The sequence below is a fragment of the Orcinus orca genome, chromosome 4 (assembly GCF_937001465.1).
Source record: "Orcinus orca chromosome 4, mOrcOrc1.1, whole genome shotgun sequence".
In the NCBI taxonomy this organism is placed as follows: Eukaryota; Metazoa; Chordata; class Mammalia; order Artiodactyla; family Delphinidae; genus Orcinus; species Orcinus orca.
This window is the reverse complement of record NC_064562.1, coordinates 74,330,766-74,346,058: the sequence shown is the minus strand read 5'-3', so window position 1 is coordinate 74,346,058 and position 15,293 is coordinate 74,330,766. Positions and strand designations below refer to the sequence as shown.

General features: G+C 33.3%; 1 protein-coding gene across 1 annotated transcript in view; it reads left to right on the top strand.

Annotated features, from left to right (window-relative positions):
* ADGRL3 (adhesion G protein-coupled receptor L3) overlaps window positions 1-15,293 on the top strand; it is an 868,464-nt gene that overhangs the window by 284,892 nt on the left and 568,279 nt on the right. The window contains exon 3 of the mRNA XM_049709340.1: window positions 10,701-10,924. Within this exon, the coding sequence (XP_049565297.1) occupies window positions 10,852-10,924 (73 nt within the window). The 5' untranslated portion in view covers window positions 10,701-10,851. The remainder of the gene's footprint in view (window positions 1-10,700; window positions 10,925-15,293) is intronic.

Genomic DNA, 15,293 nt, shown 5'->3' with positions numbered 1-15,293 from the left:
AATTGGTGCTTTTTTTTTTTTTTGCGGTACACGGGCCTCTCACTGTTGTGGCCTCTCCCGTTGCGGAGCACAGGCTCCGGACGCGCAGGCTCAGCGGCCATGGCTCACGGGCTCAGCCGCTCCGCGGCATGTGGGATCCTCCTGGACCGGGGCACGAACCCATGCCCCCTGCATCGGCAGGCTGACTCTCAACCACTGCACCACCAGGGAAGCCCCTAATTGGTGCTTTTTAGTTTTTCCTAATGCTGCTCCACATCAGCTTCTATAGTGATAGGACCAGAAACAAGATGAATGAAACATAAAGATGTTTTCATTCTGATTTCATTTTACTTCCTGTTTGCCATTTTGCCTACCAGTTAAAACCCCAGGAGTTGAGGAAATGTTTTTAATGTGAAAATAGGCTTCTTTACCTTAAGCAGCAATGCCAATATCTCCATCATATACTTGTTTTATAGCTCCTGAAGAATTGATATTATGATGATCATTATTTTTACTAAATTATATACATTTTACTATAAAGATTAAATATATTTTAGATATATTTTTCTTCCCAATGAAGAAAAATACTTTGACATCTAACCAGCTATCTTAAAAGTTAAGTTTTGTAAAGTGACCCATTTCATAATTTGGTAGCTACCTATAAATGCTAATCATCAAAGCATTAACATAAAATGTATTGATACATTCATAGTTTTAATGTGTCTTGGTGTTGTGCTAAACCTCACTATGGTAACTGTTGATTTTAAAACCATAAATATGTATTTAAATAAACTCCCAGTCAGGCTAAAGTTACAGCAGAAATATTGCATCATATGCTACAACTCTCCCTTGACAGTAATTGTCCCTGACTACCTTTGGGTATTTTAGGCATGATACTCCATAATGGGCCATTAAGGAAGATGTTTAATTTGAGACCTATCCAGGTGCACCCTACTGAGATGAGATAATTTCAAAATGTGTATTTTCTCTCCTGCCTGGTTACTACTGATACACTAACTAGAAGGAATGAAATATAGCAAAGTTACCTTTATGAATCACAAAAGACAATGTATTTCTTTCATAATCTCAAGAACAAGGTATTTAAAATATATAGATATCGTATGTCAGGAGGTTCTAAAGGAATTATTTTTAGACCTTGTCTGCTATACATTTAAAAATATTTCCACTATTTTACAGTAATCTCTTTCTTATTAATACTTGTTTAATTCTTATTAATACTTGTTTAATTTAATTTTGAAAGAGAGACTTGTTGGAATAGAATGAATTTGACATTACTACCTCATTTCTTGTAGCTTTTCTATCCTAGGCTTTATTTTTAAGTCAGTTATTTAGTAACTGTCATTGGTTTCAGAGAAATAGTGTTAAGACTTTCCCCCCAATTCAGCCCCCTAAACCCATGCTTTAGCTTGATACGATAATTTGACTTTTAAAGTTTATTGTTCCCAGCTATGGAAATAACTTTTTCACCAGTCTCAACTGCAGTGCTATCTGTAATGATATTTTCTGCAGTTTTGCTGGAGAAAAGGTGGTTATGTTGGTTTTAAATCAAAACCTGCAACTTCACTTGTAAATGAAACTTAGAGTAGATATAATATATTGTCATAGTTGTCAGTTATGAAGTACTCAGGTGATTTCAGTTATAAAATTGTCAAAAAGGAAGTGACATAAGGCAGTACTAGTTTATCCCAATCATACAGCCTCAGCAGATAAAAGAAAATCCAATAAATATTAGAAACATTTGAGGCAGCTTTACTGATCATTTGTTAATTTGATTCTTGAATTTAAAATAAGTATGATAAAGTCACAAATAATTTTAATACTTTGAAGATATATTTTCTTCTTCTCAGTAATGTTCCAAGTAATCTCAGTTCCCTTTTTAGAAAAATTACTAACAGAATTAGTCATGCTGATTGGAATTAAATTGATAACGTTTTGAAGCTTTTTCAGAATTTCACTTGGGAGATAATTATTTTTTTCCTGATTGCTTTCAACTTTTTATATAATTTAAGAAGCACTTGCTTGGCTCTTAAGAACCTCAGAGATCATCATTTCTGGGCTACTCACCTAATAAAGTCTGTGGTCCTGTCCCTCACTCACCCAAAACAAGCATGAGTAAAATGGATCATTGGCATCTATTCAGATATGCAGAGATATAAGATATATGATGCCAGCTAGTAGATTTTCAGAAGTGAAGATAATGAAGGCCTTCTGTTTATGGCATGAATCTCTCAGTCTGAAGTTTGTTTGAATATTTCAGTGTATAACGGTATCCTAGATCTTCATCTCACTTCATCCAACCCATAATCACTATCATAACTAGCTTAAAGCTCCTTACATTTATATAAAGTATTGTTTTATCACAGGCTGCTCTAAGAAAAATACCATAGGCTGGATATCTACATAAACAACAGAAATTTATTTTTCACAGTTCTGTAGACTGGGATTCCAAGATCAGGGTACCAGCATGGTTGAGTTTTAGAGAGAGCCCACTTCTTGGGTTATAGACAGCTGTCCTCTTGCTGTGAGCTCACATGGTAGAAGGAGCTAGAAAACTCTCTGGGGTTTCTTTTCTAAGGTACTAAACTCATTCATGAGGATTCAGCTCTCCTGACCTAATCACTTCTCAAAGGCCTCACCTACAAATTCCAGCACATTGGGATTTGTATTCAACATATGAATCCTTGGGGAGGGACAAGCACAATCCATGGGTCTAGACTGTTCAGGTGCAAATCTGGGCTCTTTATTTTCAGCCATGTGACCTCAGCGAGCTCTTTTAACTTCTTGTTCCCATAGTTTCCTCAATGGCCAGTTAGTAATAATAATAGCCCCTTCCTTTGGAGTTGTTATAGGATTAACAATAATGTTTATATTTAAAATCAATTAAATTATTTAATATGTGGGAAGCTCTTACAACAGTGCCTGATAGTAAGGGCTCAATAAATGTTAGCTGTTGTTACGAAGAAGACTATATTTTGCCTCGTGCTCTAGATTTTGGAATAGATTCACATGCTTCTGTTAGAAATGGAATTATTTACTTTGAAGTAGAAACCTGTTAAATCTGCACGTTTTAACTATAGTTTGCTTGCCTTTCCTAATTTCTACTTCCCTTGGAAACAGAAATCAATCCTTGATTATTATCATAAATGATGTTTTTTGTTTGTTTGTTTGTTTGTTTTTGCCGTACGCGGGCCTCTCACTGTTGTGGCCTCTCCCTTTGCGGAGCACAGGCTCCGGACGCGCAGGCCCAGCGGCCATGGCTCACAGGCCCAGCTGCTCCGCGGCATGTGGGATCTTCCCGGACCGGGGCACGAACCCTTGTCCCCTGCATCGGCAGGCGGGCTCTCAACCACTGTGCCACCAGGGAAGCCCGTAAATGATGTATTTTAAAGCAATTGTTAATTTTTTGAATATCCTTTTAAATAATGGCTATATTCATTCAAGCTTATTTTTCACAGCTAATATTGACAATAAAAATTTGAGATTTTCTGAGTATTTTCATTTGTGAAGAGCAAAGTATCTATTTTACAAATCATATATATGAAAGAGTGTGAGATTCAGTTTTTAGTTTTAAGTTATCTCATTTCAAACAGAATTATTTCCCAAACTAGTTGCTTTAATGCAATTATTTATAGTTAGCTTAATTTCAGACTCATTGATTTTTATTTCCTATTGAACATATCAATGGAGGAAAATATTGTCTTATCCAAAGTCCATTGGAAACAAACTCCAATCAGATGCTTTGTGGGATCTCAGGGAGAAGGTTAACTCAAGGACACTTGGCAAGAAAATGATCCTCAGTAAAACATCAGTCTATTTTATGGTTAAATGATATGTTGCCCTAAAGCTAAAAATAGCATTGTTCATTAAATCCAAATTTGTTCCTAAACATTAATAGACACTTGTTAGATTGTAACATTATTTGAAAGACAATTAGATGGGACTTTTACTCTAGAGAACTTCCTTATTAAAATTACCTTTCTAGATTACTTGTTTTCTAACGTAGCATCAGATTATGTTTGAAATATAATTATAAGGCAATATGTGTTTTACTTAAGCAATAAAAAATATTGTTTGTTAACGTTTCAGACAATGTGTAGAGATTTAGCATTTCATTGCTTGAAAAGTGTAGTCAGTAATCTTTAAAAAAATTTAATTGTATACAAATAGGTCTTTCTTTGCTCTGGTCGCTTTGAAACTTGTGGAGAAGACAGTAGGAAAGGAATGAGGGAAGAATGAAGACTTGAGTGAAAGTTCTAGTGGAAACGTAGTTTTATTTCTGAACTATTCTCCCTACTTCTAATCTGATTTAATTTTTTCCTGTATCTTCTGTTCGCAGTGATTTTTATTTATTACTGTAATTTGTGCTTTCAAAAATTAAAAAAATAATATTATTTAAATTTTCATAATTCATAGTTGGAAACTAAGCAAATTGAATTCAGATTCCTTTGTATAGCCCTCAGAACCTTTCCTGTTTTACCCAAATGCATTGTCTATATGATTTTCTCTTGTTCCTTACTTGCTCAGTAGACTTGACATACCAGATAACTTGCAGTTCTGTAATATGCTGTTTCTTTTTCCTGCTCTTAACTTTTTTCATAACAGCGCTTAACTTAGAATAATCTTTCTCCAACCACTGTTTAGTGAAATTTCATCTATTCATATCCTTGTATCCTGAATGATACAAGTATCATTCTCTTCTTGCAGGTCTTCCAGACCTTCCAAGCTATGTTATCTCCTTTATTTTTTTTTATTTTTATTTTTTTTGCTGTACGCGGGCCTCTCACTGTTGTGGCCTCTCCCTTTGCGGAGCACAGGCTCCGGACGCGCAGGCTCAGCGGCCATGGCTCACGGGCCCAGATGCTCTGCGGCATGTGGGATCTTCCCGGACCAGGGAACGAACCCGTGTCCCCTGCATTGGCAGGTGGACTCTCAACCACTGTGCCACCAGGGAAGCCCCTCCTTTATTTTTTTAACTCCCTTCTTTATCATATTTGGATTTAAATTTTATTAATTTTAGTTTTTTGCATTATCTCTTCTCCTCCTCTTTTCTGTCCCATTATTGTCCTCCTGATACTCCTTTTCCTCCTCTTCCTTCTTTAATGCAAGAATCATGCCATATATATCTCACATATCTTCTATGACCACAGTTTACATTGTTTGTATTCAGTGATGATCTCTTGGAACACAGTGATGAAAAAACATACGTGGGTTGATCAAATTTAATATTTCTTGAAAATATTAAACAAGATGATGGAGAATTTGTTTTCTATGAATCTCCAAAGGGATCTAATACTATTTAAAAAAGTATTCACTGCTAGAACATTCAGCTCTTTATTGTTATCAGACTCGATAGTTAAATACTTTTTAATAGTTATTTCATATAAAGTTCTTTGACTCCATAAATATTGAAAGAAAGGAAAGATCCTTGAACCTAATTGCAGTGCTTCAGTTTTCAGAGTCAAAATATTGAGAAAGTACATGCCAAACATGCAAAAGCCATCAAGCTCTAAAAGGACTTACGTGACAAAACATGTAAATACACGAAATGTAGATTAATAAAAATTTGTAAAGTTGACATGGAGTAAAATTTGTAGTTAGCAGAATTTGTAATAAGTGAACATTTAATAGGTGGGGAGATGTAAAAATATTATAAAGAAGATATTATAGTGTCTTTTCTAGGCCATTATGAGGGGAAAGGTATAATTATAACATACAATTTAATTTGGGAAAAGATTGAGAGTAGGTTATATATATGTGATTAAGAGTAACTAAAATAGAAGTAACAATTCCAAGATGAGTGACATTCAGATTCTAATCCTAACCTTTATTTAGAGGGTAGAAAGAAAGCTAATATAAAGTAAAAATAGCTTTCAAATATGATTTGAGAAAAAGGATACATGAAAAAATTAAATGGGAAAAAAGTTATGACATCAGAATTTAAGGTGCCAGTTTCCTCAAAGTAAAATCAATGTCTTAAGTTTAGAAGAACTTTTGTTTCAGCAATAGCGAAAAAAATTCAAATAGTTTCAGAGTATAATTGTGCTAGATATGAACAAAATTTAGTCTAAATGTAAAAAATAAGGAATTTTCCATGCAGTTTATGAGGAAAGACTTTATTTACATAAAGCATTTGTAGACTATTTTTACATGTGATTTAAAAAAATATTTAGTGGAACATGAGTCAGATCACACAGTTACATAATTTTAATCTTAAATATTAATGATATAAATTAGGACCCTTTTAATCAACCTCACTTTTTAATTTTGAATATTGTGAAGTGTAGTGAAGTTAGGTAGCTTGTTGGAAGACATATAAACTTCACTTACCTAATCAAAGTCTGCATTAGAAATATATACCTTCCAAGTTTTAGATAGGGTAACAGGCAAAACTGCCATATTGTGATAATCTATGGTAAAAGTTAGAAACACTGTCTTTCAATAATAATTTTTAAAGCATTTTATGTGTTGATTTGTTACTGGAAATTAGTAGCCTAAGTAACAAAGTATATTTCAAAGAAGAGAAGCATACTGAAAATCCTTTTTTTAAAAAATAAAATCTCACATTTTTTAGTAGCCACCATTCAGCCATAGAATTCTTGAGTGTGCATCTCACTCAAGGAGAGTCTGTTTTTAGTTTCCTAAACATGTAAGTGAAAGGTGTGGGAGTTGGGCTTGTGGCCTCTTCCTCAGTTTTGAAAGAATTAAGGAAACAAAGGAATCGGCGAATGACAGACATGCACTGACAGACATGCACGATGACACGACATTTCTGCATCAGACAATAATTTATGCTATCGCCAATCTTCTCAACCAACCTACAAGGTGAATATTGTTTTCTCTTTTGTAGTTGAAGAAACTGAGAGTCAGAGAGGTTTGTAAACTTGCCTAGCACCAGAATATTCAGTTTGCATGCTTTTAAGTCCCTTGCTGTTACATACAAAAGAAAATCTGGCCGTTTGTGTGTGTGTGTATGTTTCTAGATTATCTCACATAACACATATCACATTTTGCACAGCTTTAATTATTGGTGAGTATACCTTCTAGCATTCCTATTTTACTGCAAGTTGTTTTAAAACGGTGATCATAGACTTGTAGACACACTCTCGTCATTTGACCCATAGTGTTAACACAGAGCTTTGTACAAAGAAAAGGCTAAAGAAATTTCACTGGAGATGGAAATACATGTTGAAATTGACTTTTCAAATGCTTTTTATCATTAGTAAATCTTTTTTATGAGTAATTATTTTGTCTATATATGACATAATGAGCCCCTAATGTCTTGGTTTTTCTTCTCTATGTGTTTTTGAAGAGCTATGTTTCAGAAATGACTTGAGTGAAAATCCCTTTTATGTGAAAACTGGTTTGGTTAAGTTAATGACAACACATAAATTGGAAAAAAAAAATCATCCCAGAAAGTTTTCTTTTTTTTTTTTTTTTTTTAAAGTTAGTATTTAAAGAGTGGTAGTTTATCTTTCTGTAGATTATAAGCATACTTGTCTGGAACATTATCTATTAAAATTTATATAGTTTACTATTGCAATTTTATTATATATATGCCCAAATTAGCACATTATTGTGGGGCTGTGGGTCCATGGGTGGTGAGGCTAGGGTGTGAAAACGTATTACCCTCCTCAAGTAATATCTTCTATTCATCTAAATTCCTTTCCCCACCTCTGTTTACAGAGTAATCATGAAAACAAATTCTTATGCTCAAATCAAATGCAAAATAATCTTAGTAGACGTGGCTTTATGCCCTACTGTGATATCTTAAAATAAGCCCTTATTATAAATAATAGATAACACTTTCTTATCCTTTCTATAAAGTAACTCTCATTGCTTCATCAAGGTGAATATATACTATGTCATATGAAATAAACTATTCTGGTTTTCACTAAAGCTAGACTTAATAATTGCAATACTCATACTTCACTATGGAAATAATTTTCCGGCTCCTCCAAAAGGTACAATGTTATAATTAGGCTGGTTTCCTTCTTTAACATGTCCTTTTTCTCCTTTCTCTTTGTCCTTCCACTTCTACCTCATATATCCATGCTGTTCGCTTTTTCTCTACTTGTCGCAATTGGATAACACATTTAAGCAAGGCCTAAGTCTTCCTTGGAAACTTGCTACATTGTCCCCCTTCCTTTGCACAATTACTACCCCTGGTTATGCTCATACATCTTCTTGTTTATTCTACCATAGGGAGAGGAAAGAGCACTGATGTTGGAGTCAGACATTTGGTATGAAATTCTTGCTGAGTAACATTGTCTGATTTTACTTCTCAGTCAACATGAGACAATATTATCTGCCTGATAGATTTGTATGGAGAATTAAATCATATAATTGTATAATAATCTAGAACATTGCTTGGAATATGATAGGAACTATAAAATGTTACTGCTTCTCTTTATGTTGAGACTTCATTTACTACGTCTTTTCCATTACAGTGGGAGTTGTGAGAAAAATTGTTCTACTTTATTTGTGATCTCAATAATATCCACCATGGTAGATATTTAGTGTATATTTTTGAAATAATGTATAAATAACTCGCCTAGATGGCTGCCCTCAATCTTTTTTTCAGTTGCAAAACAGTACTGTATATATTTATCTTACGTATATGTGTGTAGGTGTTTGTGTGTACATGTCTGTGTGTATATACATATCTCTTGATGCCATAGTTATAGAGGGGAAAAAAAGACAACTGAGTGTGAGGGGGTAATTGCTTACTTGTTGATGCATCAGTCAATTTAAGTATCCTCCTTTAAGTATCCGTTAATTATTACATGCATGTAAAAGAATGCAATTTTAAATTAGCACCTGCTTTCAAGTTTATTTTCAGAAAAAGTTAAACACTTATGGCACTTATGGTAATTAAGGAAAAGTTCTAAATGTTTTCTTGTAAGTCAGAGTGTGAATAAGGAAAACAAAAGAAAAATGTTAAACATGATTCCTTTTTACATAATTTATTTTATCTCAGCCACATTTTTTTGTTGTCAATGCTTTCTCTGTTTGTAAAAGTAAAATGTTATGAGAGTGTTTATTATGAGCTTCATTTTTCTATAATGTCTGTGAGTTTAGAAAGAAAATTATTATATCTGTTATTTCCAGATTTAGCGTTCTCCGAGCCTGTCTGTACAATAGTGACTCAATAAATATTTTTGGCTTGATTTATCAAATGGTCTTGCTTCTTACACAACCACATTAAAAAGTATGAGTAGGAAAAAACTGAAAAGTAATGAGACGTATAATAGCTGTTAAGATATATAGCACTTATTACATACTAGACACTGTTCTGGGCAATACATATTTTTATGTATTGTATATAACTAAAATGACAGTTTTTAGCTTATTTAATGTTCATATAACCATATGAATTAATATTACTCCCCCACCATTAGCAGGTAGGAAACCAAGGAACCGAGGGCTTAAACGACTTGCCCAAGGTCTTAGTTCTAGTAGAGCTAGTAATTGAAATTGGGTTGTCTTGCTTCAGAATCTGTGCTCTTAATTACCATGCTATGAATAGTGGTGCCAGAGATTCAGATAAATCTGTGTAATTTTGCCTTATAGCAAAGGCAAGTACTTCAAAAATACTTTGGAATGTGTTTTGGAAGAATGAGGCTTAATACAATCCTCAGTAATCTATCTCTATTTTGAATATTCCTTTCCAGAAATATTTTAAACTTATACTCAAAATGTGAAATGATTTTAAATATATACCATTCACTTGAATAGAAAATAGAAAGAGAAAGAGAGAGAGAGTAGGAAAGAAGGAAAGAAAAGGAAGATCCAGTTTGCATTTGATCAGTTTTAAAAATGCTCACTGTGATAAACATCTTCAAAATTTGAGTCATGTTCCTTTAGTATTTTCACTTCCTAAGATAAGTCTGTGCAAACTTTAAAGAGGGAGCAGCTATATCAGTTTGGTTCAGTAAAATAACTTTACAATGCTAACAATTTTTAATGTCTTCCATATGCACTTAACACTTTTAAGCCAGATTCCTTATTTTAAGTTGTAAGATCCTGGAGGATAGGTTGCATGTTTTACTCAGTATTCTATTCTATGTTCCTAGCACAGTGCTTTGTATTTCAGCGGACACTCAAGAAACTTCTGTTGAATGAATTGATTATGGTTGAGCATAATTAATTAACACAAATCTATAATTTTCACAAATTTAATTATAAAAATATTTAGAAAAGTAATATAGTTAATATGTGGAATGATTTCTGAATGATTATTAGGGCCTGGAAATAAAGTACGGCTCATGCATTTAACTTTGTTTAAACACACAGTAACGGTAATGAATGATTTCTTTTTTTTATACTTTTCTATTATTAGTAAAAATTATATTTGTGGAAAATGTTTACACAGAGTTAAGTACCAAGTCTATTTAAACACATTAACAAATTATACAAACTAATCATTAATTATTATACAAATGAGTATAGTAATATTTATACTGCTTTGTCCAGTGAGACTGAATTATTTGTTTCAGTCAGTTTGGGGGCTGGGAAGTAAACACTGTGCTCATACATGCATAAATAATGTACCTTAGGTTACTTACTTATTTTTATACATGATGCATGTATTCATTAAAATGAAGAAGGGAGACAGTATACAGGTGTTCTATTCAGGAAGGAAATTTTCAAGGAAATGAGAAAACCTATATTTGATAACCCTTTTTTTTTCTTATTTGCAGGATTCAGATTTGGGATATTGGTGTTTCTGTTTTGAAGAATATTTCCTTTTGAGCTTTTTTTTTTTTTTAATCATCGGTCTTGGACTACAGAAGAATCAGAAAGACACTTATTTTGTTTCAAGTTTGGAACACTCACTCTTGAGGCGCTCTCATGCCTGAGAACATGACCATGTGGCCATCACAGCTACTAGTCTTCATGATGCTCTTCGCACCGATAATTCATGGTAAGACCTTTGAGTATATTTTTGTGTGATGCTTAATGTTGTCTTAGTTGTTTACACTAGACCCTTTCTTCTAAATTTTTGCTCTATGATTTTGCAGCTTTTGCCTACCATATATTAATAGCAGTAAGTAATGTACCTTAAGCTGCAATAAATGGGATTTCGAGTTTGATTTCTTAAAATACCATTTAAAATGTATATCTAACCAAAGTTTAAAAAAAATAATGCATGTTTTATTCTTTGTTTTACCACACTTAAGGAATATCATCTGAATTATTAACTATGTCATTTATTGTGAATTATTTTTATTTACATATTTTTGTAGGTAAAATAACTTTTAATACAGTAAGTATGCACATTTGAAGGAAAACACTTCAAAAATCTACCTTCCTGAACCAAGTAATCATTTGTTTCTGAGTGTTTACTACTCTCCTCAACCTTTAACAAACAGAATAAAAATTAAACCTCTCATTAAAGCAAAATTCTCACATCCCTTTCAATGCAAAAAAAGGGAAAAAACCAACAACATCAAAATGATATCAACATATGCAGAAAGGTGTTTTTCTTGAAACATGCTAACATACTCATAAAAGACTGTGTTCTTTGTTCATTTAGACAGCTTGGTATTTATAACATGAGTATGATAGTTAAGAAATGATCTCCCTTTGCAAATTTTATAAAACATAATTATTCAATAAATAAGCAAGACAAATTCTGTACCACTTAGTACAATATTCACAGGATCGCTCTAAAAATTGGCAAATTAAAGTCTATATGTATGTTCCTTTTTCACAATTTAAAGTTTTCTACTAATTATCATTGGTTTTGCACTAAGATGAAAATGGCATAATATAGTCACTATCTCATACATTAATGGTAATCAGAACAAAGAAAAAGGGACACAGCTGTATTTGCCACTGCTTAGAAGGTCTCAGAATATTATAGTTTAGCAAGCAGCTGAAAAGCATTTTTAGCCTCTTCAGCTCACTTTTGGTTTTTAATTGACTACAGGGATCTATTGTAGTTCGTCAGTGATGTGAATCCGAATTTGGCTCATATATAAGTTTCAACATGAATTCTGCATTCTGCTGTCAGTATAAAAACTGGATATTATCACTTCTCTCTTGACATTTTCCCTAAAGTTCCCCTGATTTAACACCTTTATTTCTAACAAATTGCTATATGATAGTGTTTTTTTAAAAAATGAAAGTAAAATTATACAACCATCTACTTTTAAACAATGTAAATTTGTCAGATATTTCAAAATTTTTCCTTAATTCTTATATTGATGTAGCACTTACATACTCACATACTTGGGCACATATAACATTTTGTGATATGGGACAGTATAAGAATTATACAGCTTTAAACAAGTGCTCTTCTGATTATCTGTATATCTAAAGATGATTCTAATTAGGTTTTTAGATGTTATAAAAACACCTCACTCATAAGGTTACTTTGAAGATTAAATAAATAGTATATGTAAAGAATCTAGCACAGTGCCTGACAGATATTGTGACTGAACACATTAATTTCCTTTATCATACTATATGCCCCTCCAGTTTGTTTTTGTGCCAGTAAGTTGTAACAACTAGGAATTAGCTAACCCTGAGAGCTTTTTCATTTGATGTTGATATTCAGAAAAAAAAACAAAAAAAAACTCTATGTACAAGTCAAGTTTAAAAAGTCAGTCTAAAATTGCACTGTTAGAGCAAGATAGGTTAAAAATAGCAGAAATAGATATTGTAAGAAAGACTCCCTTTTCAGAGGTGAAATTTCTGGTCTCCAAAAACTGACACCTACTGTGTATTTCAGTGGGCCCCAAACATGGCTGAGCCCTAGATCATAGGTCTTGAGTTAAGGCCTGTACTGAACACACATACACACACACACAATCTCTCCAAGTAACTCTGAGAAGTATTTAAAAACTCCTAATAGGGCACAGAGAATATTGAGCCTGGTATATAAAAAAATATAAAACATTTTGGCTAAAAACTAAAGTAATTCTTTCCATTGGATGTGAACTACCTTATATTATCTTGACTTTGAACCATATCAGGATAAACAATATAGAAGCATTCCACTTATAAACTTTATTCTTATTACCTTGTGTAAGTATTTTAAAACTTCACACCAGAGAAAATGCAAATCAGTTTTGTCTGCCTTCCATAGGATGCTTTCTCCATTGCCTTTGTGATACCACTTCGGGCTTGTAAATAAAGGGCTTCACTTGAGCAGCCTTTTGGAATCCAGCATACTCATAAACAGAGGAGTGTGTGTACCTTTGAGCAGTGATGAAATCTAATAGGATAGGCATTTTTAGAGTCCCATATAGCTTAGAGTCCCAGTCCTGGCTTAAAGGAATACCATATAGCTCGAAAACTTAGAGGACTGAGGTAAAGTGGATGTCTCAGTTATAGAAGTACTCTTGTTTCCAAAACATCCCCTGATAGCATCTCTTTGCCTACTGCTGTTGAGATGCCTAGCTTCATTTGTCCTTGAGACCATAGAGAATTAACTTTTCTGGGTATCACCCGAATTGCTGGCCTTTTCTCCAGAGTAAATAATAATGATGACTATAAATTCTGTAGCCATAAACTTTAGAGGTATTGGTACAATTAATTATCACAACATTCTCATGGGTTTAATGTTATTATTATCATTAACTTCTTATAGTAAAATCCGTGAGGTACCAAGTGGCAAAAGAACTTGACTAAAGTTGCACATGAGACCCAGAGAGGTTTTAAAACAAAGGACTTAGCTTCTTAAGCTCTGGTGTTAATGCCAGTAGATAATCAGTTACTATCAAGGCCATTCTTCCCTACAGAAGAAATCCCACCTCAACTCTCCTGGTCCTTTGGGAGCAGATAAGGCAGAAAAGTAGATTACCTGCTTCTTCCATGTTCTGGGCACAGACAGACTGGGATTTGAAGTCTAACAGACCTGAGATAAAATTTCAGCTCTACTGCTTACAAGCACTGTAACACTGTTACCTGGTAAACTAGTTAACACATGTCATTTATCATAGACTATGAGCCAGAAAACTGTGCTAGTTGCTAAAGGTAAGGTAGTGAACAAAAGATTCTTAATTTTTCCCTCAAGCTTACAGTAACTTAAACATTTGTAAACCTACTTCTCATCCGCAAGAATGAACACTTACTCCATGTGCAGTTATTTTAAGAAATTGATGGAATGATATGTGAATAGTTTCTAACATAGTGCTTGGCATTCAATAAATCTTTATATTTTATTTTCCTAGCCCTAACTACCTTGAAATAGAACTAAACCTCTCAGCATTACATAAGGAAAATGCATAATTATCATTATTCTTACCCTGATAATTGAAATCTTTTGCTACTTGAACCTCAGCATTTAAGTTTTGCCAGAAAATTTTAAAACTAGTATCTAAACAAAATTATTATCAAACTGATATATATATATATATATATGTATATATATATAAAGGCTTAGTATATAATTGTCAGTATATAATAATATAGTATATAGTTGTCAATTGTCAGTGGTAGTAGTATATAATTGGTAGTATATAATTGTCAGAGAAGCATTTTTTGCATGATTTCTACATGGGTAAAATTAGAAACTAAGCTGAAGAATTAATTCTGAATAATGTTTACATTAGTTGAATAATCTCCCACATCATCCTAGAAAGTCTGGCCAGTGTTTTTTATAGGAAAACAAAATTAATTAGTATATCCACATTGTGTGTGTGTGTGTATATATATACACACACACACACAAGTTTTAAATTAAGAAATGTCTCTAGGTCTGTGTTTATCTGTCCATATTTTATGTCTCTGTGTACCTCTGTATTTCTCTTTTTCTGTTTACCATGACTGTGCCCCCTTCTTGTACAGCCATAAAATCCTTATCTATAATGCAATGAGACCTGGCAGAAGTAAAGAGAAGCAGCTAAAGCAGGTGGCCAGTTCTTTGCTGTTAACTAATGTAGTGTTGCATGAAGATAAAAGTTTTTTTGTTCTATTGATCTTGTTGGGAGCAAGAGAAAAAGGGGGAATCGGAGAACAAAAATCAAGTGATAACATGGGCACCTGGGACTCATCCTTATTGGCAGTAAAGCAATATGCTTCAGTGTAGGACCTGGACTAGGACATCTGGTCCTGGGAGGGATGTCACACAAGCCACAATGGGTTGGGAGTTGAGAAGGTGATTGGGGTGCTCAGATATTTTAACTGCATCTCATCTTAATTAAACTGTGTTTAGAAACTGTCACAATTAAAAAGATAGAAAACAGGATCATTGGAGCTTACTGTGTGCTAAAAGGAACAATACTTTTTATGGTACCTTTGCAGAAAAAAGTAGAATTTAAAAAAATTCTTCTGTGACCACCATA